Source organism: Petaurus breviceps, unplaced genomic scaffold (assembly GCF_028583685.1).
Source record: "Petaurus breviceps papuanus isolate PSGF00001 unplaced genomic scaffold, PetGlider_PUasm1.0 90434, whole genome shotgun sequence".
Taxonomy (NCBI): domain Eukaryota; kingdom Metazoa; phylum Chordata; class Mammalia; order Diprotodontia; family Petauridae; genus Petaurus; species Petaurus breviceps.
This window is the reverse complement of record NW_027187251.1, coordinates 505,902-529,020: the sequence shown is the minus strand read 5'-3', so window position 1 is coordinate 529,020 and position 23,119 is coordinate 505,902. Positions and strand designations below refer to the sequence as shown.

Sequence of the window (23,119 nt, the reverse complement as noted above, 5' to 3'; positions counted from 1 at the left end):
TATGTATGTATATATATATATATATATACACATACATACACACATATATGTATATGGAGAGAGACTCACTGGTGATAGTACACAGAAGAGAGAAGGAAATCCAAAGGGGCACACAGACAATCAAGGCAGTATTGGTAACATAATGTTAAATTTAATATGTACTTTTATAAAATAATCTGTACTTGATAGATAATCTTCATGGTTTCATACATGATTTTTTTCTGGTTGTTTTTTTTTAATATGGAAACACTTGTATTTGTTGATGTATGTCACATTCATAATTGTTTTTAAGAAGCTTTTTTTATAAAAGGAGAGGGCTGGACAAGATGATTTCCTAAGGTCTCATTTAGATCTAAATCAATGAAACTCAGCAGGAATGATGATAATAATCACCAAACTAAAACATCAGAAATGAAATCAAACTGGTCAAGAAACAAGGAAGTTGAGTTAAGGCTAATGGGCTTTATCTAGTAAGAGAAAAACCAAACAAAACCCAAACTCAAATAAGTCACATTCTCTGCAGGCTAGAAGCCTAGAGAAACAAAATGCTGAGGAAGAGATTTAAAAAATCATTTTTATTACACAAATTCTAAAGAGAAGGAAAAGGCATCTAATATTTGAGCGATAGCTGAAAGCTACTAACTGCCAAAGTAGACAAAAAGTAGAACTAAAGACTTGACCCACTTTGGTGTTCAGAGCTTTAGTAGACAGGTCAAGTTTTCACCAGCGTCTCATACGTAAAAAGTTCTGGTCACAGAGCCTTGTACACGAAGGCATAAACTGGAAAGCCTTTCAGCCTGGTTGAAAACAACCAGGCCTCCTCCCTCACCCTGTGGTAAGTACAGTCCTCCGGCCTCATCTGGGCAGGCAGTTGGTGATGGGGTCAGGACGAGCCATGGGTACAAAGTTCATAGAGCAGTGAAGCAGGGGACATATCTTTTCATGGTCCTTGAGCACGTCATTCAAATGCTTCAGTTCTTCTGTCAGCTTCCCGATCTCTCTCCGAAGGGAGGTATTTTCTTGTTCCAAACACTCATATTCCTGGAGGAAGAGAAAGGTGTTGGTGTGAAACTTGGGTCCAATGGTGACAAAATCATTTCTAGGGCCTGTGATTTTCTCCCCATTTCAAAACTAACCTTCTCCCATAAAACCATCCCAATTAACCATGCAGGCCTCCAGACTGATTCCTCAGGCACTAGACATCCCCTTAGCATTTGCCTACTTATTCTGTAGTAATCTATAATAGATGGGCAGCTAAGGGGCACAGTGGATAGAGTACTGGGCTTGGAATCAGGATGACTAATCTTCCTGAGTTCAAATCCAGCCTCAGATACTCATTAGCTGTGTAACCTGGGCAAGTCACTTAACCCTGTTTGCCTCAGTTCCTCTTCTGTAAAATGAACTGGAGAAGGAAATGGCAAAGTATCTTTGCCAAGAGAATCCTAAATGCAGACATGAAGAGTCAGATGTGACTAAAAAACAACAAATAATACTCTATAATAGAAATGTAAAATCCCTGAATTCAAAAGGAGTCCAGAGGTTCTCCAGTCCAATCTCTAATGTAATGCAAGAATCCTCTCCGATATCCTAGAAAGGTGATCATCTAGTCTTTGCTTGAATACTTCCAGTGATGGAGAACTCATTACTTCATAAGACATTATGAAATAGCTTTAAGTAATAGTAGTTAAATATTCTGTTAAAATCTTTCTCCCTCCAAGTTCTACCAACTGGACTCAGTTCTGCCTTTAGGAGTCATACAAAATCATTCTCTTAATTATTTGAAAGCAGTTTGTCTTCTCTGCCCTTTATCTTCCCTTCTCCAGATGAAGCATACCCTGTCCCTTCAACTATTATCTCACATAATACCTTTACCCCTCTTCTTCTGGATATGCTTTGGTTTGCCAATGTCCCTTAGGAAGGGCGGCACCTAGAAAGCAAAGCAATACTTCAAAAGTGGTTTGACCTGTGTGGAATACAACAGGTCTCTCACCTCCTTTGTTCTAAACACTACATTTTTATTAACAGAGCCTAAAACAGGATTTTTTGGCAAGTATATCATCACACCATCAAATTTTATTGAGTTTGCAGCCAGCTGAAAACCCATAGGTTTTTTAATATAACTACCATTAGACTCCTATCCTATAAGTAATCAGCAAGCATTTACTATCTAAGTAGGGGAGGAGAAGGGTTACAATCAGAAAAGAAAACATATGCACATATATAGGTATATACTAAATTTATGTATACAATTTGTATACAAGCTAATTTTGTATTTGTGCATTTGACTTTTGTTTAATTAAATTCAACAGTTAATAAATGCTATGCTAAAGATATGGATATATACACATATATGTATAGACACACACACACACACACACACATATATATATATCCTTAAAGAGTTCCTCCCATAATGAAGTTTATAATCTATGGTGGGGATGAGAAATATGCACAAATAATTATAACACAAAATAGAACAAGTAAAAAAAAAAGCCAAAAAAAATTTTTTTAAAAAAGGGGGCAGCTAGGTGGCACAGTGAATAGAGCACCAGCCCTGGAGTCAGGAGGACCTAAGTTCAAATCTGGCCTCAGACACTTAACACAAAAACTAGCCATGTGACCTTGGTCAAGTCACTTAACCCCAACTGCCCTCCCAAAAAAGGCAAAAAAATAGAACAAGTAGATAGAAAAGATAAAAAGTACTATGTCAGGTCCAAGGAAAGAAGGGAAGGTTATTTACAATGGGGGGGAGGGAGGGGGAGCTTCCTTGAGAAAGTGATTTTTAATCTGGGTCTCTTTGAAGGCTAGGTAGGAATTCAATAGCTAAAGATGGAGAGAAGTACATTTTAGGCACAGAGAGATAGGGAAGAACAAGATAATATCCTAAGTATGTAGGATACATCATGATACAGTTTGGCTAGAATATAGAGTACACACAGAATGCCTGCTATATATAGTTGGGAGAAATGTGGTATGGTAAGGCTGGAAAGTTGGGATACTGGGAGATTTTGTAGGGTCTTAGGTATTGAGCTAAGAGGATCAAACTTTATTCAATACACAATAAGTGAAGAGTTCTGAGTACTAGAATGACATGATCCAATCTGTACATCAGGAACTTGGGTCTGCCAGGAGTGCAAAGGAGAGGTTGTGGGGAGGAGATACTGGAAACAGGGTGATAGATAGGTAAGAAGCTATTTTAATAGTCAAGGTGGGTGGAAATAGGTGCCTCAGTGAGGGAGATGACAGTAAAAATAGAACGAAGGAGACAGATTCAAGAGATATTTTGGACGTAGAATTATTGGAACTTGGATGTTTGGGCAATGAGAGAGAGGAAAGGTAACTGAAGTTTCAAGCATGTATTACTGGAGGACAAGTAGTTTTACTGCCCAAAATAGAGAAGTGACAAAGAGGAGAGAGTTTGGGTGGGGGAGGATATGATAAATTCAGAATTGAATATGTCAAGTTTGGAGTGCCAGCAAGATATCTAATTAGTTATACTTGGTAGGCTGTTGGAAATGTGGATCTGGGACTCAGGAAGAAAGAACAAGGAGAGGGTGGTATCCTGGGATCCAAGAGATGAGAAGGAAGAAGGGGTGGTCAATGGGTACAAATACTGCACAAATCAAAGAGAATGGGAGCTAAGTAAAGGCAGTTGGGTTGATCAATCAGAAGATCATTGGTGAGAGTTAGTTTGTAAAGTGGTAAAGTCAGACTTGAGGTTGCAGAGGGCTAAAGAATAAGGAGAAGTAAGACATCAGATGCCACTCCTTTTTCAAGTGGTTTAGATGTGAGCTGGAGGCAGGATTTGGGAGGTTGGTCTGGGTTCATCATTTCACTCTGTCCATATTTTTTTTGAACCTCAGATGTGTCATCCGTCCACCAGCTACCACTCTCGGTTTTGTGTCATCTGAGCATTCAATAAGCACGTCCTTGTCATCAGCCAATTTGTGAATATAACCTTAGCTGGGTCCCTGATGCTTGCTTGACAACCGAATTCTATTGTTATTGACTCCCTACCTTATTTCCATACCACCTGTTACCAAACTTTCCTTCTCTCCTCTCGCTGCAACAGAATCTCCTCCATGCCTTTTACTCTACTGAGAATGAGGAGATAATCTATGGCAAGCTTCACCTTAAGGTCTCCCTTACCAATTCCTCAGAACTCCTCAGCATTATCATCTACTCTCTCTGTATTAAATTTTTTAGTCTTTTATTTAGTAGTTTATTTTTCCCAAGTTACATGTAAAAACAATTTTTAACGTTTGTTTTTAAAACTTTGAGTTCCAAATTTTCTCCCTTCCTCCCACCTCCCCCACCCCATTGAGAAGGCAAGCAATTCCACATTCTCTCTGTATTTCTGATGCAAGACCACAAAGGACCAGCCAAATACCTTCACACACTAGTCATCTCCTTTTGTCCCCCACTAACCTCCCAATGATTATCTCATATTATCTGGCTCCAAGGTTAGACTATCATAAACCAATGGCATAAGCCCCTCCATGGGCCATAAAGGACAGGATGGGAGGGCAGGAAAGTGGACAGGAGCACAGGAGGGCAGCAGAGGCAGAAGACTGGTAGATAAGGAAGGGGAGGAGACTGCAAGAGTACTAGTGGTACAGACATTAAAAACAGAAGCAGGGAGATGGGATGGCATAGTTCCAGTCAAAAGGTCTGGATTCAAATCTCAAACCTCTGATACAATGACTGTGACAAGAGGCAGCTCATTTAACATTTTGGGGCCTCAGTTACCTCATCTTTAATTGAGAAAGATGGAAAGAGTCCATTCTAGATCTTATGGGGAAGAGGCCAAAGACTCCAGCCAAAGCCAGAAGCTGGAGGAAGAGAGAAGTTCTTGACTGACAATGTCTTGACAGTCCAGCAATGAGTGACAATGACAAGAATTGACCTTGGGAACAATGGCACACTACCAGGCAGAAGCCTAGTGAGACCAGCTGAGAGCATTGCAATCCTCATACACTGAGAGAGACTATACACCCTGGAGGCCGCACACCTCCTAGTAAAAATTAAGGAGCAAGACCTCTGAGAATAGCTCAGTGATCTCACCAGAAAATGTCAGTAGCCATTCAGTGTCAGAGGCTTAAAATGTGATCCACATGGGTGTACTTGCACTGGTATTCTCTCTTACCTTTGATAGTACATGTCCTTGTGAGAGAATCTACTCCCAAAAAATAAAAATAAGAAAATTGGACTAAGAAGCCTCTCAATTTTTTCTAGCTCTCTGCAACCCGGGCTGCAGTTAGGGGCCCCTTGCTGCTCACCAAGAGCTGTAAGTGGCTAGCAGGCTGCAGCTTGTACAGACGTGTACTAGTAGAAAGAAGGCTGAATTTAGAGACAGACAGCCTGGTTTCAAATCTCACCTCTGCTACCTATTACCTGTATGACCTTGGTAAAATCACTTAGCCCCTCTAGTCTTTAGTTTTCTCATTTGTGAAGTAAGGGGGTTGATTTAGAAGTTGATTAGTAAGGTATCTTGCAGTTTTAACTCCTACTATCTCTTTTTTTTTTTTAAAGCAATCGGGGTTAAGTAACTTGCTCAAGGTTACAGGCCAGTTGTTACTGGGTGTGGTGCTGAGTATCTGAGCCCAGATTTGATCCAGGTCATCCCGACACTGGAGCCAGTGCTCTTACTCGCTGAGCCATCTGGCCTCCCCTAAGCGATTGGGGTTAAGTAACTTGCTTAAGGTTACACGGCCAGGTGATTCTGGGTGGGTGCTAAGTGTCTGAACCTGGGATACCATCTCCAGGTCTTCTCAACACTGGAGCCAGTGCTCTTACTCAATGTGCTACCTGGCCGCCCCTAAATCCTACTATCTCTTGATAATAAAATTGAAAATAGAAGTCATGACCACCCCAGGGCAGGAAATGAAAACTGGACTGGTTCCTACAAAGTGCTTAAAAGGGCCAGAGAAGGGAATCTTAACCTGGGATCTATGGACTTAAAAATATTTCAATACAACTGGCTTCATTTGCAATTCTATGCATTTGATTTTATGTATTTAAAAATATCATTCTCCCATTTCTCCTTATTTCATTTTTTGCCATAACAACTCTGTAAAAACAAACAGCTTTGAAAGCAATAGGAATTATCAGTATAATGACATCCATGGTTCCAAAAGACTCATGATGAAAAAGGCTTTCCGTGACAGAGAGGTTATGGGTTTAGAGCACAGAATGAGTATATATTTTTGTTTACAGTCACTGAGGGAATTTGTTTTGCATGACTATGTACATCTGTTACAAGAAATTCACTTTTTATGGGGTAAAGGAGCAGAAGAGAAAGAAAATAGCTTTCTGGAAGTTTTCTTTAAAAGAGAGAGGTGGTTTCAGATACAAAATGTTACACATACTTTCAGATGAGATCACTGTATTATTAGTTTTACTTAACTGCTTTACTTAGTTACAGGAGACCTCTTACAAAGTAGGAATGATCTGTAAATGTATGCAACATAAAAACAAAATGCCTCAAGGAAATTTTCGATAGTGGGTCCATAGACTTTGCCAGACTGTAAAAAGGGTCCATGATACCAAAAAAAAAAAATGATTAAGAAACCCTTGTTTGGAGGAAGACTTCCAGGTCTAGATTTAAGAAGAATTACATGAGAAAATGGAGAAGAACTACACAAGATGAGAAGTCAAAAGACTTAATTTGCACTTCTGGAGTAAGTGCCCACATGGCTGAAATCAAAGATCCACCAAAATACTGAATTAAGTCTAAAGCATTACAAGTTGTTTTCCTTACAACAGCTCTGTGAGATCAGTGTTGCAAGAATTGCCATGCCCATTTTAAAGATGATGAAACTGAGGCTTGCAGACATTCAATGATGGATAGCTTCTTGATGACAAAATCCTCAGTCTGGCATTTAAAGTCCCCTACCTACCTTTGCAGATATTTCTTATTATCATCAATAGAATTATAAAATCACAGAATTTGAGAGTTGTAAGGGGCCTAGGTAGCCAGTTAATCTAACCTATACCTGAAAGGAATCTCTAATATAATAGTCCTAAGTGTTCCCAAAGCTTCTGCTTAAAGACCTCCAAGGAGGGGGCACCCACCGCCTCTCAGCAAGCCTTGTCCCTTCTGGACAGTTTGTAGAGATTTTTCCCTCATGAACTGAACACTATGTTCCAGCTGAAATGAATTACTAGATGTTCCCTGGACTTGACACAGTGTCTCCGGCTTCTATGTATTTATTCTTGCAGGCCACTCCAGGCCTGGAATATCTTACAAAGTCCTTTTCTTCCTCAGGCTCAGCTCGGGTTACACCTGCTCCACAATGTCTTCATCTCCCAGGACCAAAAATGATTTCCCACTTGTATTAGCAAGCACCCTAGCACACCCAGGATGGCCTGCTAGTACAAGTTCTTTGATCTACTTTGCTAAAGGAAAGACAGCTTTAAAGGGGTTAAGGATCTTACCTTTAAGAAAGAAGACTGAGTATCCAAGAAAGACAGATAAGTAGAAAATACAAGCAGAGAAATCAGCACAAAGACCAACAGACGGGGCTTCCACTGTTTGAGTAAAGCAGTATTGCTATGCACTTTATATATATCACTGGATTGAGGGAGAACAGACATCTGAGCAGTCGGGGGGAAGGGGGGGGGGGGCTCTACACATACAGCTACTCAGAATCTTGACCAGGAAATCAAAAGATCCTTTCCATGAGCAAACCCTCAAAGCAAAATACTAACCTCCCAGAATATACAACAAAGACTCATTATCTGATTGACTGAGTGCTGAGGAGCTCAAGAATCCTCCTGGCCCAGCACTTAATTGGGAAATCCCCCTAGGCCAGAGACTGATTAGCTCTGGGCCAAGGCTCTAGGTACCTATTAATGGGCAGGGGAGATCTTCAAATTCCCTTAACATTATACCACTTTGCTTCCATCACTTTGGCTAGATTGCTCCTCTGCCCCAATCACAAGATACTTTGGCTGATACTTACTTGTATTCTTCTCATATCTCTCCTAGTAGAAATGTAAGCTACTTGAAGGCAGAGGCAGGAAGTATGTCATTTTATAGGCAGCACCTTATATAATGTCTTGCCGATAATAGGTGCTTAATCACTGCTTGTTGAAATTAATTGAATTGCCTGAGATGAATCAGCTGTTGGTGACAGACTAAACACATCTGCCTCTCAGTGGTCTCCCATCCAAGTCTCCTCCCTCCTGCCTTACTCCACCACACTGGACTCAAGGTAATCCATCTGTCACTGAAGGCAAAGAATAAACCACACATCTATGCTTTCCTTAGAGATTACTTTCTCTTGGAGGTCTAGCTTTGGCTCCCCAGCCTGTGGAGGGGCCTTTGTCTGAGCTAAAAGCAAGAAAGAGGAAATAAAAAAGTAAACAAGAAGTGGTTTTTTCTTTGCTGTGTGACCCACTAGTAGGGGGCCCAGCTTGTTTGAAAACCACAGGAATATCAAGAGGGACTAGGAGGGGGAAAAGAGGACTGAGAATATCAAAAGGGAACAGAGAAAGGGGGGAAAAATACCAATCACCACCAGGACCCACTTTCATATTTGGAAGAAATTACCTGGACACAGGCAAAGCACATTGGTCCTCTTGTTATTTAAACAAACAAACAAAAAAAAGAGGTAATTAGAGTTAATGCCATCCAATCCCACTGACTTTCTAAACTGTTTGCCACAGCAGGGTTTGAGGCCATTATCCTACTTCATTTTTCTGTTTGCTAGGAAATCTTTCCAAAGAAAAGAATGAGACACCAAAGACACCAAAATTGCTACCCAAGTGCAGAATTCTACTCCTAAGACACTATGCTGGGAGGAGAGGAGTGAAAAAAGGGGTGCAGATCAGGTCATCCAGGACTAAGTAAAGGATATAAGATATAATGAAAAGAAGGATGGACATGGGAGTGAGGAAACCTGCATTTTTATTAACTCTGTGACCATTGGCAAGTCACCCTTTCTAAAACTTAATTTCCTAATCTGTCAGCCCCAAAGTGATGAAGGCCTGTTCTCTAGCTAGGGCTATGTGAGCTGACGGAAGGGGGCATATATGAGTCATGTTGGAAAGAGAGAAATGACAAGATTTAGTGAATAGACTGGCTATTTGGGGTGAGAGTGTAAATGGGAGATGACACTTTTATCAGTCACCTCCAAAAGGCGGCAATGAAGGATACGCTTTGCAAGCCTTTTCTAAACCTTCCAAGAAGAATAAAAGGAATTTAAAAAAAAATGTCATCAAGGATGTATAAGATAAAAAGGGAAGACAGGTTCATCATGTGGCAAAAGGAAGGGGTGACAGGCAGACAACCTATTCCCCTGGTTTCAATTTAATGTCAGGAAAAATCAAGGGAAATCTCTAAAACACTGGGTGGACTCCTTATGGTGAATGTAGGGAAAGACATGGACCAGAGGGCCCCATGATGACAAGGCATGAACAGGCTGCAATCTGAAATGCTGAAGAGAACCTAGCCATCAATGAGCTCACAGATTCACTGGAGTACATGGTGTCCCAAAAGTCTTAGTTCAGTCTTAAGCTATTAAAGCTTCACTGGGGCTGGCTTAATGGGAGATGAGACAGAATCACCACACAGAAGTGGTGATTGAGGTGGGAAAGGGAAGGCAGAACAAGAGAAAGGTCAGACTATTGCAATTAGACTTAGGAAACAGTAGGGCTGAATTGGACTTTAGAAAAATTATCCAGCCATAGAAAATCAAAGTTGGAAGGTGCTTCAAAGGTGATCTAGTCCAAGCCAAAATTGAATAGGATTTTCCTCCAAAAAAATCCTCAGCCTTCTAAACCAAATCACATAATCTCTCTGGGCCTCAGATTCTTTACATATAAAATAAGGATTAAATGACCTCCAAGTCCCCCCTTCCAGCTCTAAATCTATAATCCTACAATTCATCTTCCTCATTTTACAGGTAACCCTCCTGCCACAGAGAGGTGGTACTGGCAGTGTGACCTTGGGGCTGTCCCTTATCTCGGAAGGTTCCCCCATAGTGAAGGGACCATCTCAGTTTCCCACAAGTAGTTTGTGGCAAAGCCAGGACTACAACCCTGACCCCCTGACTCTTAAGTTCGGTTTTCTTTCCATCAGGTCACTCACCAGGCTGATGTAGCGCTTCTGTCATTGTTTCAAAGGTACCTTAGACCTGGATTCCCCATATAATTACTGCCTTGGAGTTGGGCAGCTAATCTTCTCTCCCAGAGGCACTTCAACCTCAGACAAAGGGGCAGCAGAATTTCGGGGAGGGCATGGTGACACTCCTCTGATCCTGAAGACTCCTGAGCCTGTTTCAGTGAGTCTGTTATTAAACCAAGTTCTGGCTACAAATCCCATTTTCTACAAAAAGTTTTTCCCAATTCCTCTAATGTTAGTGCCTTCCCTCCATTGATTATCTCCAATTTATTTTGTCTATGTCTTGTTTGCACATGTTTGTTTTCATCCGTTTCCCCATCAGAGACTGTGAGCTCCTTGACAGCAGAAATTGGCACTTAATAAATGATTGTTGACTAACTGACTGTCCTATTTCAATGCTGAAAAACTGTGCCATGGGCAGCCTTCAAGGGCAATAAGATATAGAAGAAGATATCGTGATCAGTTTCTATGCCAAGTGAATACATGAAAGGATTGAAGATTACTCTACATTCTGTGGCAGTGTATGACAGTGGAGTCCTTCAGGAGGATGCCATTGTCTTTCTTTTCAGATTTTTTTGGCTCTTAAAATAGAATGTGTCCAAGCTAGAACCCTCCGGGAATCTTTGAGATCCTAAATGGCCACTTGAATTCTCATTCCATGAGTACAGACTCAGGTAGCTACAATCCATAGGCAAATATAAGCACCAGGGGACTGTTCTAAGGGGCGTTAGCACATTGAAAGGGTGGTGGCAACCTCCTAACTTTATGTTAGGTAATTACTGCAGACAGCAGAGTTACTGTGCCTTCATTCTATATGTCAAATTCTCTGCACATAACACTCCACATTCTCTTATTTGCTCCAATCTTTAAAGAAAAGATGACCCTTCTTACTAATGCCAAACTCTCTTCTTGTGTCCTTAATCTCATTTTCTCCTGTCTTCTTTGGGCACTTGATTCTTTTAATAATAATAATAACTGGCATTTGTGTATCACTTTAAGGTTTGCAAGGTTCTTTCTTTTGCTTTTTGGAGGGGGGAGGGTAGGGCAATTGGGATTAAGTGACTTACCCAAGGTCACACAGCTAGATTTTTTTGTGTGTGTGTCAAGTGTCTGGGGCCAGATCCAAACCCAGGTCCTCCTGATTCCAGAGCCAGTGCTCTACTCACTGCGCCACCTAGCCGCCCCTAAATTTTCTTTTTTGCTTTTTGGAGGGCAATTGGTATTAAGTGACTTGCCCAAGGTCACACAGCTAGTTTTTTTGTGTTAAGTGTCTGAGGCCGGATTTGAACTCAGGTCCTCATGACTCCAGGGCTTGTGCTCTATTCATTGTGCCACCTAGCCACAGTTCTTTATTTTTTAATTCATTTTTATTTTTGATTCTGAATTCTCTTCCTCCCAAATTCTCCTCCTCCACATTTGAGAAGACAAGAAAAACTCAGATCTTCCTGTCTCCAACTCATACACAATCTCCACTGTGCCCTCTAGCTACCTCATCTCCCATATGCCTCAATTTTCAATCTTTCCTTATCCACTAGCTCTGATTTTCATCATACCTAAAAAAAACCTTCATTTAATTCTACCATCCCCTCAAGTTATCATTCTCCGGTTCTCCTTTCTTTCACAGTCAAGCTCCTAAAGGCTGTCTCCACTTGTTGACTCAGCTTTTTCTCCTCTCATTGTCTTCTGAACCCCTTTCAATCTGGCTTCTCACCTTACCTCTATCGGCAAACTGCTCTCTCCCAAGATCACCAGTGATCCAATGGCCTTTTCCTCAATGCTCATACTTTTCCTCTCTGCAGTGGCTGACACTGCTGACCACCCCCTTTTGGATACTCTCTCTTCTTTCAGTTTTTGTGATATTGCTCCGTTACTGTTCTCCAGTCCTTTGGAGGATCACTATTTGTGAATATGACCATAACCCAGGGTTCTATTCTGGACTCCTTTACTTCCTCTCCCTATATTCTTCCTCAGTGACCTCATCAATTTCCAAAGGTTTAGCTACCATCTCTATGCAGGTGACTCCCATATCTACATATTCAACCCTCATCTATCTCTGGAGTTCTAGCCCCACATGTACAACTATATGTTGGACATTTCCACCCAGAAGATCCAATGGCATCTCAAACTCAAACTAACCCAGAGAGGTAAGTGACTTGTCCATGGCCACACAGACAGTATCAGATATAGGGTCTGAACCTAGGTTCTCTGACAGCAGAGTCAGTGTTCATTAGTATGTCACAATGGTGTTATTAGAGTTGTAGGCATCCGGGTTTGCAATCCAAAAGTCATCTTTGATTCAGAGGTAAAAAATGGAGTCAACTTTTTCTAGGAGCTTGGCTTTGAAAGAGAGGACTAAAGGATGGTAACTTGAGGGGATAGTAGGACTAAGTGAAGGAATTTTTTTTTTTAAGGATAGAGAATATCTAAGTATGCTTGTTGGGCAACTAGGTAGTACAGTAGATAGAATTCTGGGCCTGGAGGCAAGAAGACCTGAGTTCAATTCAGCCTCAGATACTTACTAGCTATGTGACCCTGGGCAAGTCACTTAACCCTGCTTGCCTTCACTTCTTCATCTCATAAAATGAGCTGGAGAAGGAAATGGCAAATGTCAGTGGGGTAAATATCTGTTTGGCTAGTTGCTTCTCGAGTAGTGAGGATGCATTTTCCCTGAGCCATTTAAACTGTCCTTTGACCAGTGGCACTCATCTAAAGGGGATAGTTGTGCCAAATGAATAACAATAAGTACTATTTATATAGCACTCTAAAGTGCAGAAAAAATTCTCTACAAACTTTATCTACCTTGATACTCCCCACAAATTTGTAAAACAAGTACTATGACTTTCCCCAGTTTGCAGATGAAGAAAGTAACTCCAAACCCACGCTTTCCACCTCACTATGCCTCCTCTATAAGGATGGCAACTCACAATTTTTGCTTCCTGAGCACCGTGCTCTCTAAAGGCAGTCAACAGTGAAGAGGTGCCACCCTCCATTCTTCTGTCTCCACTGGACAGAAGCAAGAGCACATTTCCACACTGCAGCCGAAAGGACTGAATTTCAACAGGTCTGTCATGCAGATTACAGATGGAAGAAGTTTCTGATAGAGGGACAGCAGAACACTAGTATTCTGCCTGCATTACAAAGAAGTTTAAGTTCCTGACTCATCTAGTGATCAAATCCAAGTATATTAAAAGTCATGGGCAAGATGAAGCAAGGCTTAAGGGGGGTAGGTGGTGCAGTGGGTAGAGCCCTGGGGCAGGAATCGGGAAGAACTGATCTCAAATACAACCTCTGACACTTATTAGCTGTGTGACTCTGGGTAAGTCACAAAATATCTGCCTACCTCACTTTCCTCAACTGTATAAAGGGAATAATTAATGGCACCTACCTTACTGGGTTGTTATAAGATAATATTTATAAAGTGGTTCAGCTATCTGGACCTGGACTGAGAAAGGCCTGAGTTCAAATGTGACCATTTCTAGCTGTGTGACCCTGGGTAAGCACATACCCACACACAGTAACAGAGAAACAGAGACAGAGAAAAAGATGAGGTATAACTTTTTCCAATCTGCCCCAGCTAAACAACACTCTTCTCATTGTTCCACAAAAGCACTCATGTGAAATCTTGTACAGTTAATATTTTCTAATATGTTTACTACATACTAATTTTCAATGTCTTTTCGTGTTTCTTCATAGAAGTCCTAGAGGGAGGGTCCTATGTCTATCTGAGTGGCTTAGATCCCCTGCAGCCCAGATGGGGATGGGTCCTTTGAGCTTCAACACTCTCTTCCACATGAAACTTTGAGGACAGGGGCTATTTTTTTCTTGTCTGTTCAGAATGGCTGGCATGTAATAGTCATTACATGTTTGTTGATTGTGCATAATTTCCTGTTAGTTGTAGTATTTTAGTAACATGAAGCTGAGAACCCTGTTTACTAAATGTAATAGGGACAGAAGTGAGGAAGAAAGCAAGGGGCTTCACAAAATCCTTCTGTGGAAATTTACAAAACTACATAAAGGTTAGGAAAGAGCTTCCCCTAACATAATTCTGGAGAAACCCTGAAAGCTCTGCTCTGGGAGTTTCTGCCCCACAGAAGGTCATGGTAAATTTTATGCTTAAAAAAAAGAAAGAAAGAAAGAAAGAAAGTCTAGCCCCTCATCCCCACCCCCTCCCTGCCCCAGGCACCAGGGTGAAGTGAAGTTTGCCTTGGGATGTCCCCAGTGCCCTTTTCTGCCTGCTTCCCCACCCCCAGGAATGAGAACCCTGCTTAAAGGAATTGCAGGCACCACTTAGCAGGTGTTTGTGTTTGAGGAGGATAGTTTGAGGTCAAAGGGCAGAAAACTCACCTATCCAAGAGTCTTTAAAATAATATCACCTCCACCTCAAGTCTTTGGGCTACCCCTGTTGAATTACTTCATAGACTCTATGAGACTATATTCTATCGGTTTGAAAAAGCTATAGCAAATTCTTGAGATATTTACTTTGGATCAGTACAAAGAAATAATCAAGGGACTCTAAAGAGTGAGAAGGGACACTAAGCTGTCCTCTAATTTGCCCCCATAATGATAACAAAAGAGACTTCTTGAGAGGGAAATTTCAATAGATCCTTTCTAGCCATAGCCTCGACATCCATTCTAGCCAACACAAAATCTTTGTATCCACTCAACCACTCACTCCCATAAGGTTAAGTGGATACAAAGATTTTTTAAAATTAAATACTGCAAATATTTATTAAACACCTACTATGTGCAAGGCATTAGGCTAAAGAGATGAGGATTCAAATATCCAAATAAACGCTATTTATATTGTGCTTTAGTCTTTTCCATACGTTAGCTCAGTTGGGACTCACAACAACCCAGTGAGTGTAGGTTATCATCACTATTTTGAAAAAGATATTGACATTCAGAGAGACTAAGAGATTTATGCATAATCGAGCACATGTCATAGGTAGGATTTGAACCTACCTGACTCTCAGCTCAACATTCTATCCACCATAGCCTACTATTTCTCTAATAATAGAACAAGACTGATTCTGTCCTCAAAAGGCTTACAACCTAATGTGAGGGAGAAAGGAAAAGCTCAAATGCCTTTAAGTTCAAAAAGAATTATGTAAGGAGGTCCAAACAATGGGGTCTTGGGAGTTTCAAGGAGACAGAGCTTAAAATGAAGAGAATCAGAATACCTCACAATCTATTAAAACCCCAGGATATTTTTCAAATTGCTCTCTAACCATACCTCCCCCGTTTTGTGATTTAGGAAGTTATTTTTTTGCACCAAAATATAAGAGTTCATATTTCTCTCTAATAAATTTAATTTTATTAGAAAACTCCCAAGTTAGGAAACTCCCTTTACCAAGGCAATTTGGTACTTTCTCTGCAACTAAAGTCTTAGAAAAACTGCCTAGACCAGTAGTGTCAAATTCATATAGAAATTGGGAACCATTAATCTGTACCTAAGGATTCCCGTGAGCCACATATTGGCTTAGAAAACCACATGTTAACATTATCTATGTTCTATTGTATGGTTCTTTATGTTGTTAAGTACTTTCCAATTATATTTCAATCTGGTTCTGCCACATGGGATGGTTGTAGAGTTGTACCCAGCCTGGTAAGCCATTTGATACATCTGATCTAGACCACTCAGAGGTTAAATGACTTACCCAGGGTCACACAGAAAATATGTGTCAGGGAAAAGATTTGAACTTAAGTCACCCTAGCCTCAAGACCCCTTTTCCATTTCCCTCCACACAGCACTGTCTCTCACTGTCACTGATAAGAACGTTGAACAGAACAGGGCCAGAAATAACTTCCAAGCTGTTATTAAAACATTGGTGACTACTGTTTGGCTCACATGTTCTGCTGATTCAGAATCTCCCTAACTGTGCTATTGTCTAACCCATCTCTTTCCAACTTGTCCACCAGAATACCAGGAGAGATTCTGTCAAATATGTGGCTAAACTCTAGATGAACCAAATTTACATTTCCTTCATCTGCCCAAAAAGGAATCTATTTTCAAAGAAGATACACTGAGCTGTTTATTATCACTGCTTCTGTTTTGAGATATCCACTAACTATCCCATTAATAATAACATTCTAAAATTTTACTAGGAATCAAAGTTAAATTCACTTGTTTATAATTTGCAGCTTCTACTCTCCTCCTGAAAAAAAAAACACAACTATTTATAATATTTACCTTTCTCTAATCCTGTTATATACTAGAAAGAGCACTGGCTCTGGAGTGAGGTTTTCCTGACTCCAAGCCTGGTGCTCTCTCCACTAAGCTACCTAGCTGCCTCTACAGTTAGTAATCAGGAGGAAAGAATCTGAAGACACCAAGAAAGGAAGAGAGATTGCTGCCTCTTAAACAGAAGCAGTCAAGGCAGAAACATACTCATTGCCAGTTCACTTCTTAGGATTTATGCATGTAAATGACTAGAATATTCATAAAAATTTCTAATGATGGACAACGTGGCATAGAGGGATGGTTTGGGAATCAAGAAGACCTCTGTTCAAGTCCTGTCACTGACACATAAGATCAGTGTCCCTCTGGGCAAGTCACTTAAGTTCTCGGTGTCCTGGGCAATTCTTGAAGATTCCTATTCATGGATGAGTTGTCAATCTACATTGGTGGAAGGGGTTTTCAGAATGGAAATCATCCCTTTAGATGAAATGACAAGCCTCAAACTCCCCAAAACAAAACCCACTTGATTTTCCTTTTAACTTCAGGCATGATTATGAAAATTTCCTGTTTTACTCAGTTCAGACTTTACCCATATTCCTCATCAAGCTTACCCTGACCAAAATGTACTTGACCCAGGGAACAAAAAGACAGAGTGATGATCAAAATATCATCCCCCTCTATTCATGCCCTGGAGGAATCAGTTATCCTCCTGTTCTCCTCAGAATGCATAAATTCAACCTGGTCTGCCTTCTTTGGACATTTCCAGGTCTCCAGGTCCAAGAACTGTGCTTATAAATTCTTTGTTGTTATTTGGACGTTTCAGTCATGTCTGACTCTTTGTGAGTCCAGGTCTAATATGATTGTGTATCCAATGGACTTATGCTCTGAAAAAACTTAATGACCACTCACACAGTGAGTATTTAGTATCTGTGGTTATTGACCAACTGACATTCAGGATAAGATATGACCTGAATAATAACAATAATAACTCCTTTTTATCAAGATCTTTGCAAAGATGATAGCAAAACCTTGCTTAAGGGCCCAATGATGAGGATCCTACGTGTACCTTCCACTGCCCACAGCTACCATTACATACTCACCTCATGAAGTTTGTCAGCCTTTTGGGTCTGTTTCTTCCTACTTCTCTGAGCAGCGACTCTGTTTTTTTCTCTCCTCCGGACCTTCCGGTCATCATCCTCGGGGCTCTAGGAAGGAAAAAGAGTAGGTGAGTTGCAAGAGCTGTAATGATGCCTTCCAATCTGTCCTTCATTTGCCCCCTTCCAAGCAGCATGACCATCCATCACCCTTTGTTTGTAATAAACGTAAATACTTCTTATTGCATTATTTAATGTCATTCCCCTGATCATAAGTCTTCACAGAATTATAGAAATGGATGGAACCTCAATGGCCTTCTAGTCCAACCAACACTCCCAAAGTGGTCAACTAGTCTCTGCTTAAAGACTTCCACTCAAGGGAAAACTCACTATCTCCCAAGGCACCCCATTCCACTCTTTGGATAGCTCTAATTTTTAGGGATTTTTTTTCACCACTTGCATCCATTGTTCCTGGTTCAATTCTATGGAAGAACAAATCTAATCCCTCTTCCATATGACAGTCCAAGAAATACTTAAAGACAACTATCATGTTCTTCTGAGGCTTCTCTTCTCCAGGCTAAACATCTCTTATTCCTTCAAGCCATCCTCATATGACATGGATTCAAGGCCTTTCACCATTTTAGTTTCCCTCCTCTGGAAACTTTTCAGCTTACCAAGTGTCCTTTCCAAACTGTACTGGGCAAGACTGAACAAAATACTCCAAATCTGGGCTGCCTATGGTAGGGCACAGTGGGATTGTCACTCCTTATTCCTGGAAGCTAGGCCTCTCAATACAACCCAAGATCATATCAGGGTTTTTTGACAACCACATCCTACTGCTGACTCATACTTGACTTGAGGTCCACTAAAACACACAGATCTTTTTCAGATAAATCACTATGCCTCCTTTATCTTGTACTTGTGAAGATAATTTTTTGAATCCAAATGTAAGACTTTATGCTTATCTCTACTGGATTTCACTTATTAAATCCAACCCAATGCTCTGGCCCCTCAAGATACTTTGGGAATCTGACCCTGTCATGCACCATGTTGGTTAACCCTCCCAGCTTTATGCCATCTGTAACTTTGATGAGCAAGCATACTATCTACATCTTTATCCAAGTCATTGATAAAAATGTGTAACAGCATAAGGTGAAGCACTGACCCATAAGGGAGTAGACGTCCTTCTATGGTAACATTGTGCTATTAATGACTACTCTTTGAGTCCAACCAGTTTATCTAATGTTCTATATATCTCTACATCTTTTCCATAAAAATAACATGAGCTACTTTGTCAAATGCTTTGACAAAATCTAGGTAAATTATAGCCACAATATTCCCCTTATCTACCAGTTTGGTAACCCTAGTGGGGGAAAAAAAGAAAAGAAATGGAATAGTCTGGCATGATCTGTTCTTGATGAACTTTGTAATTCTTGCCTTCTTTTCCAGAAGATCATTATCTCCTTAATGAAAAATTCTAGAATTTTCCCAGGAATTGATGTCAAGATCATTTGCCTATAGCTTACAGACTACTCTCTCCCTTTTTATGAAAATTTTTCCTGCTTCAGTTCTTTAGTATCTCTTCTATCCTCCATTAAATCATCAAATAGATCTTCCTAAAGTGGAGGTCTGACAATGTCAATTCACCCCCATCTCAATTCAATTAACTCCATTAGCTCTAAGATCAAATATAAAATCTTCTGCTTGGCTTTCAAAGCTCTTCATAACTTGAACCTTTCCTACCCTTCCAGTGTTCTTGCACTTTATTCCCATCCACATACTCTGGGATCCAGTGACACTGGTCACTTAGCTAGAATCTAGTCACCTTGTACAAGACAGTTCACTGACTCTATGCCCAGAATTCTCTCCCTATTCAATTTTCTTCCTGGTTTCCTTCAAGCTTAAAATCCTGAGCTTCTTTCAAAGCTCAATTAAGGTACAAACTACTGTAGAAAGCCATCCTTGATCCCTATTAGCATTCTTTCCCTCTTCAAATTATTTGGTGTTTCCTTATCTTTGTAAATATTGTACAACTTCATCCCTGCCCCTCAAAAAAAAAAAAGGTAGAATATAATCTCCTTGAGGGCAGATACTATTTTTTATTTTATCTCTATATTTCCAGTATGTAGACAGGACCTTTTATATACTATGGTGATTAATAAATGCTTGTTAAATTAAATTGTGTTGAATTGATATGTGCATAGAACATCTGCTGGTGTTTAAACTCCCAGAAAGTTAAGGACTTTGTATGACTTGTTTTTGGATAGACTCCAACACAGTGTCACACAAAATGATACCTAAATGCTTTCAAAAATAATGAAATACACAAATGTAGGTTTCATTACTCATTCTGTACACCTCATACTTCCCTGTAACTTACATTGACATGTCAAATTCCATTCAATCCATCAAAAATCCTTGATTTTATCATCTAAGATATGGCTGTGTGAAGACTTTAATTATCAGCCCTTTTATTACAAGATGGTTGACTAAACCACAAATTGAATTTCAGGTACATCTTGAAACACTTTGGTGGTGCACAATAGTATATGTCAGTCAAATCCCTCAAAGCTTATAATAGAACAAACACTTTAAGCCCATTAATGTGAAATGTTGGGTAGTCAAGTTGAAACAGAGATTTCACGACCTTGGGTCAAAAACAGAACTTAGTGAAATAATGACTGAGCATTTGCTGTGCTGGGACTCATGAGAAGACACTGAAGAAAGAGAAGTTATGGTCTCCCCCTGAAAAAGTTATCATCTAACAAGGAAAAAAGGACATGGAATAGGACACACACACATTCACTCAAAATGAGAATACCCAGAAGGCTCAGGGATTTTGTCAGCCTTCTTTCTGGTTTCTGAGCATGGGAACTTACACTACCTATATCAAAGATCTACAACTCAGGAGGTAATTAGTGAGAGTTCTCTAGGGCACAGAGCTTAAATGTCTTGCTTGGGGTCTCACAGATACTCAGTGGGATTTAAACCCAGGATTTCTTGACTCCTTGCTTAGCACTTGGTCCTCTCCAACACATGCACATGCACCCAGAAGAAAATAACTCTATGCTAACAAGGGGCTGAAGCAAGACTGAGATGTTCTCCCCACATTGCTGCAGACAGCCAAGTACTGACTCCAAATTTCATGAGTCAGGGTTCAAGTCTTACCTTTGACTATGTGACCATGGACAAGTCACCCAACCTTTCAGTGCTTTGGAACCCTTCTCTAAGAGTACAAAAGTCCCAGATCTAGACTGGTAGAAGGAAATTCCTCACCTGGAGTTTTCTAAACCAATTAAATAGATGGTATGAATGAAAAAGTCTATACTATGCTATGTACACAATCATACCAACTTGTTCATCACCATTACCATCACTCTAAAATCACTTATTAAGCGGCATCTAGGAGGTGCACTGGATAGAGTACTGGCCCTGGAGTCAGGAGGACCTGAGTTCAAATCTGTCCTCAGACTCGTACTAGCTATGTGACCCTGGGCAAGTCACTTAACCCAATTGCCTCCTAAAAGAAAATCATTTATTTAAGCAAATAAGTGCTGGATTGAAGGGTTAATAAATGCTGGTTGAATTATATTGACCAGCATGATACATGAAAATAGTACTTGCTTTGGAGTCAGACGGCCTCGGTTTCAATTCTACTCCCAATCTACCTTATGCTTACTACCTGTTGTAGTAGGCAGTAAGGAAGTACTTACTACAGGAAGTATGGAAAATTACTTAATATAAATTAAGTTACTTAATGGGCCTGGATTTTCTTTTCTGTAAAATGAGGCGATTGAATTGGAGGTCCCTTCCAGCTCAGGCTCTCATGCTATCTCCTTATTCAGAGCTGAGGTCACTCCATATTCTGACTGGACTGTTCTGATATTTGGGGACTTGGATTCAAGATATGCTTGCAACTTAAATAAGTATCTCTTCCAGTAACTTCATTTAGAGACTGAATTTGAGCTCAGATTTTTAGTGGTCTTTTCACAGTACAACACTACATCCCATGCAGCAGGTGGTCAGATAAACAGGTGTGTGTGTCTGTGTGTGTGTGTGTGTGTGTGTGTGTGTGTGTGTGTGTGCGCGCGCGCGCGCGCGCGCGCCCGCTCTCGTTCCAGCCCCTCGAGCTTTGATGGGGAAGGGGAACTGCCTGAACCACAGGGAAAAAAGTTTAGAAGTTAGCTAGTAACAATAAAAATAACAGCTAGCATTTAAAGCAATTTAAGATTTGCAAAATACTTTATAGATATTATCTCATTTGCTCTTTACAACAACCTTGGCAGGTAGGTGCTACTATTATTATCCCTGTTTTGCAGATGAGGAGACTGAGGCAGACAGAGGTTAAGCGACTTGCCCAGGATCACACAACTAAATTAGCTGTCCTACTGGCTGGTATTTCACCTGAAGCCTGCTGCTGCTGGGGTTGGTTTAGTGGATGTGAAGAAGTACTGGACTAAGCAACAAGGCACCTAGGTTCTAGCTGAGATCCCCCCCGGGGATTTTATCCGCAAGTCACATCACTTATCCTTACTTGTACTCAGTGGTATTGACTAAATGATTTCTAAGGTGGCTTGCAGCTTTAACAATCTCTAATCTGCTGAGTGCTTCCACTTTCCCCCAGCATTAGGACTAACCCTCCTGTCCTTAAGAGCAGAGCTCTCTGAAGCTAGGGCAGGAGAGGAAAGAGGGGTGGAGTGGAGGCCCTCTCCCCAGCACCCCATTCCTCCCCTGCAGTCCTGAAAGTCTCCTATGAAAGGAGCCATAGGTGCAGGTGTCTGGGAGACCGGAAAGCAGGGACCCACTGAGCCCTGGGAAAGGGAGGGCCCCGACTGGCTGCAGCGCGGCGCCCGGGGCTGAGTTCCCACGTGCGAAGGCAGGACTCTCCCCAGCCAGAACGTGGGGCTCTGGTGCTCATGCTCCTAGGGTAAAGTGACAGCTCAGGTGTCAGGGACAGCCAGGGGGTCTTGCCTGGATCCTGAAAGCCGCCAGAACTCCTAGTCGGCTGCGCTCCAGCCCGGTCACTGCTGTGTGCCTCACGCCGCCAACCCCGTGCCTGCTGCCCTCTCCGCCACTTCCCCGACCTCCGCCCAGTCCCTCACCGAGCACTGCAGCCCGCAGAACTGCCACGGTCGCGGACATTTTTGCTCCCTGAGCCCCTTCCCTCTCCCTCTCGCCTGCCCAGCTAGCCCCCCCCCCCCCCTCCCCCGCCCCACTCCATCTCCCCCGGTTACCTGCGGCTGTTGCTGGTTCCCGCGGGCAGAGACGCTCCTCTGCAGGACGCTGCCGGTGTCCGGGAGCCCTTGCGACATGCCGGGAGCTCCGCTGCCCCCGACCCGCCCCCTGCAGGGCAGCGCAGCCTCCGGGGGAGGAGCAGCCAGCCGGGCCCGCCGCGCCCCTTCCCTGCCTATGGAGATCCTCCGGCCCCGGGCATCCTTCGCGCCAGCGCACCTGGCCCTCCCCCGGAGTTCGCCGAGTTTCCCTCCTCCACTCCCTTCCTCGGCCAGGCCTCCTCCCCCTCTGGCTACCCGATCTCACTCTCACTCTACTCTCTCTTCCTTCCGCTGCAGGTCTTTCTCTCTTCCCCACCCCCCTGCCCAGCTCCTGGTCGCGTTTCCCTCTCGATCACAACCCCTTCCCCAAATTCGGATCCTGTGTCTGATCCCTTGGGAATCCGCACCTCTCCGGCCTGTCCAAATCCTGATTTACTTCCTTACCCTC

At 41.7% G+C, this 23,119-nt stretch overlaps 1 protein-coding gene across 1 annotated transcript; it reads right to left on the bottom strand.

Annotated features, from left to right (window-relative positions):
• Positions 1–556: 556 nt before the first annotated feature.
• BATF3 (basic leucine zipper ATF-like transcription factor 3) lies at positions 557–22,803 on the bottom strand. The gene is made up of 3 exons (XM_069108721.1): positions 22,633–22,803; positions 17,405–17,509; positions 557–1,041 (listed from the first exon to the last, which is right to left on the bottom strand). Exons 1-3 carry the CDS (start codon positions 22,708–22,710, stop codon positions 856–858), a joined length of 369 nt encoding a protein of 122 aa, XP_068964822.1. The 5' UTR covers positions 22,711–22,803; the 3' UTR covers positions 557–855.
• Positions 22,804–23,119: the final 316 nt, after the last annotated feature.

Excerpts from the sequence above, each read along its gene's own strand:
- BATF3 (XM_069108721.1), bottom strand. The coding sequence starts at position 22,710 with ATGTCGCAAGGGCTCCCGGACACCGGCAGCGTCCTGCAGAGGAGCGTC. Across the intron at positions 17,510-22,632 it reads GGAACCAGCAACAGCCGCAG|AGCCCCGAGGATGATGACCG; the intron begins GTAACCGGGGGA and ends TTTCCTTCCTAG. Across the intron at positions 1,042-17,404 it reads AGGCTGACAAACTTCATGAG|GAATATGAGTGTTTGGAACA; the intron begins GTGAGTATGTAA and ends CTCTTCCTCCAG.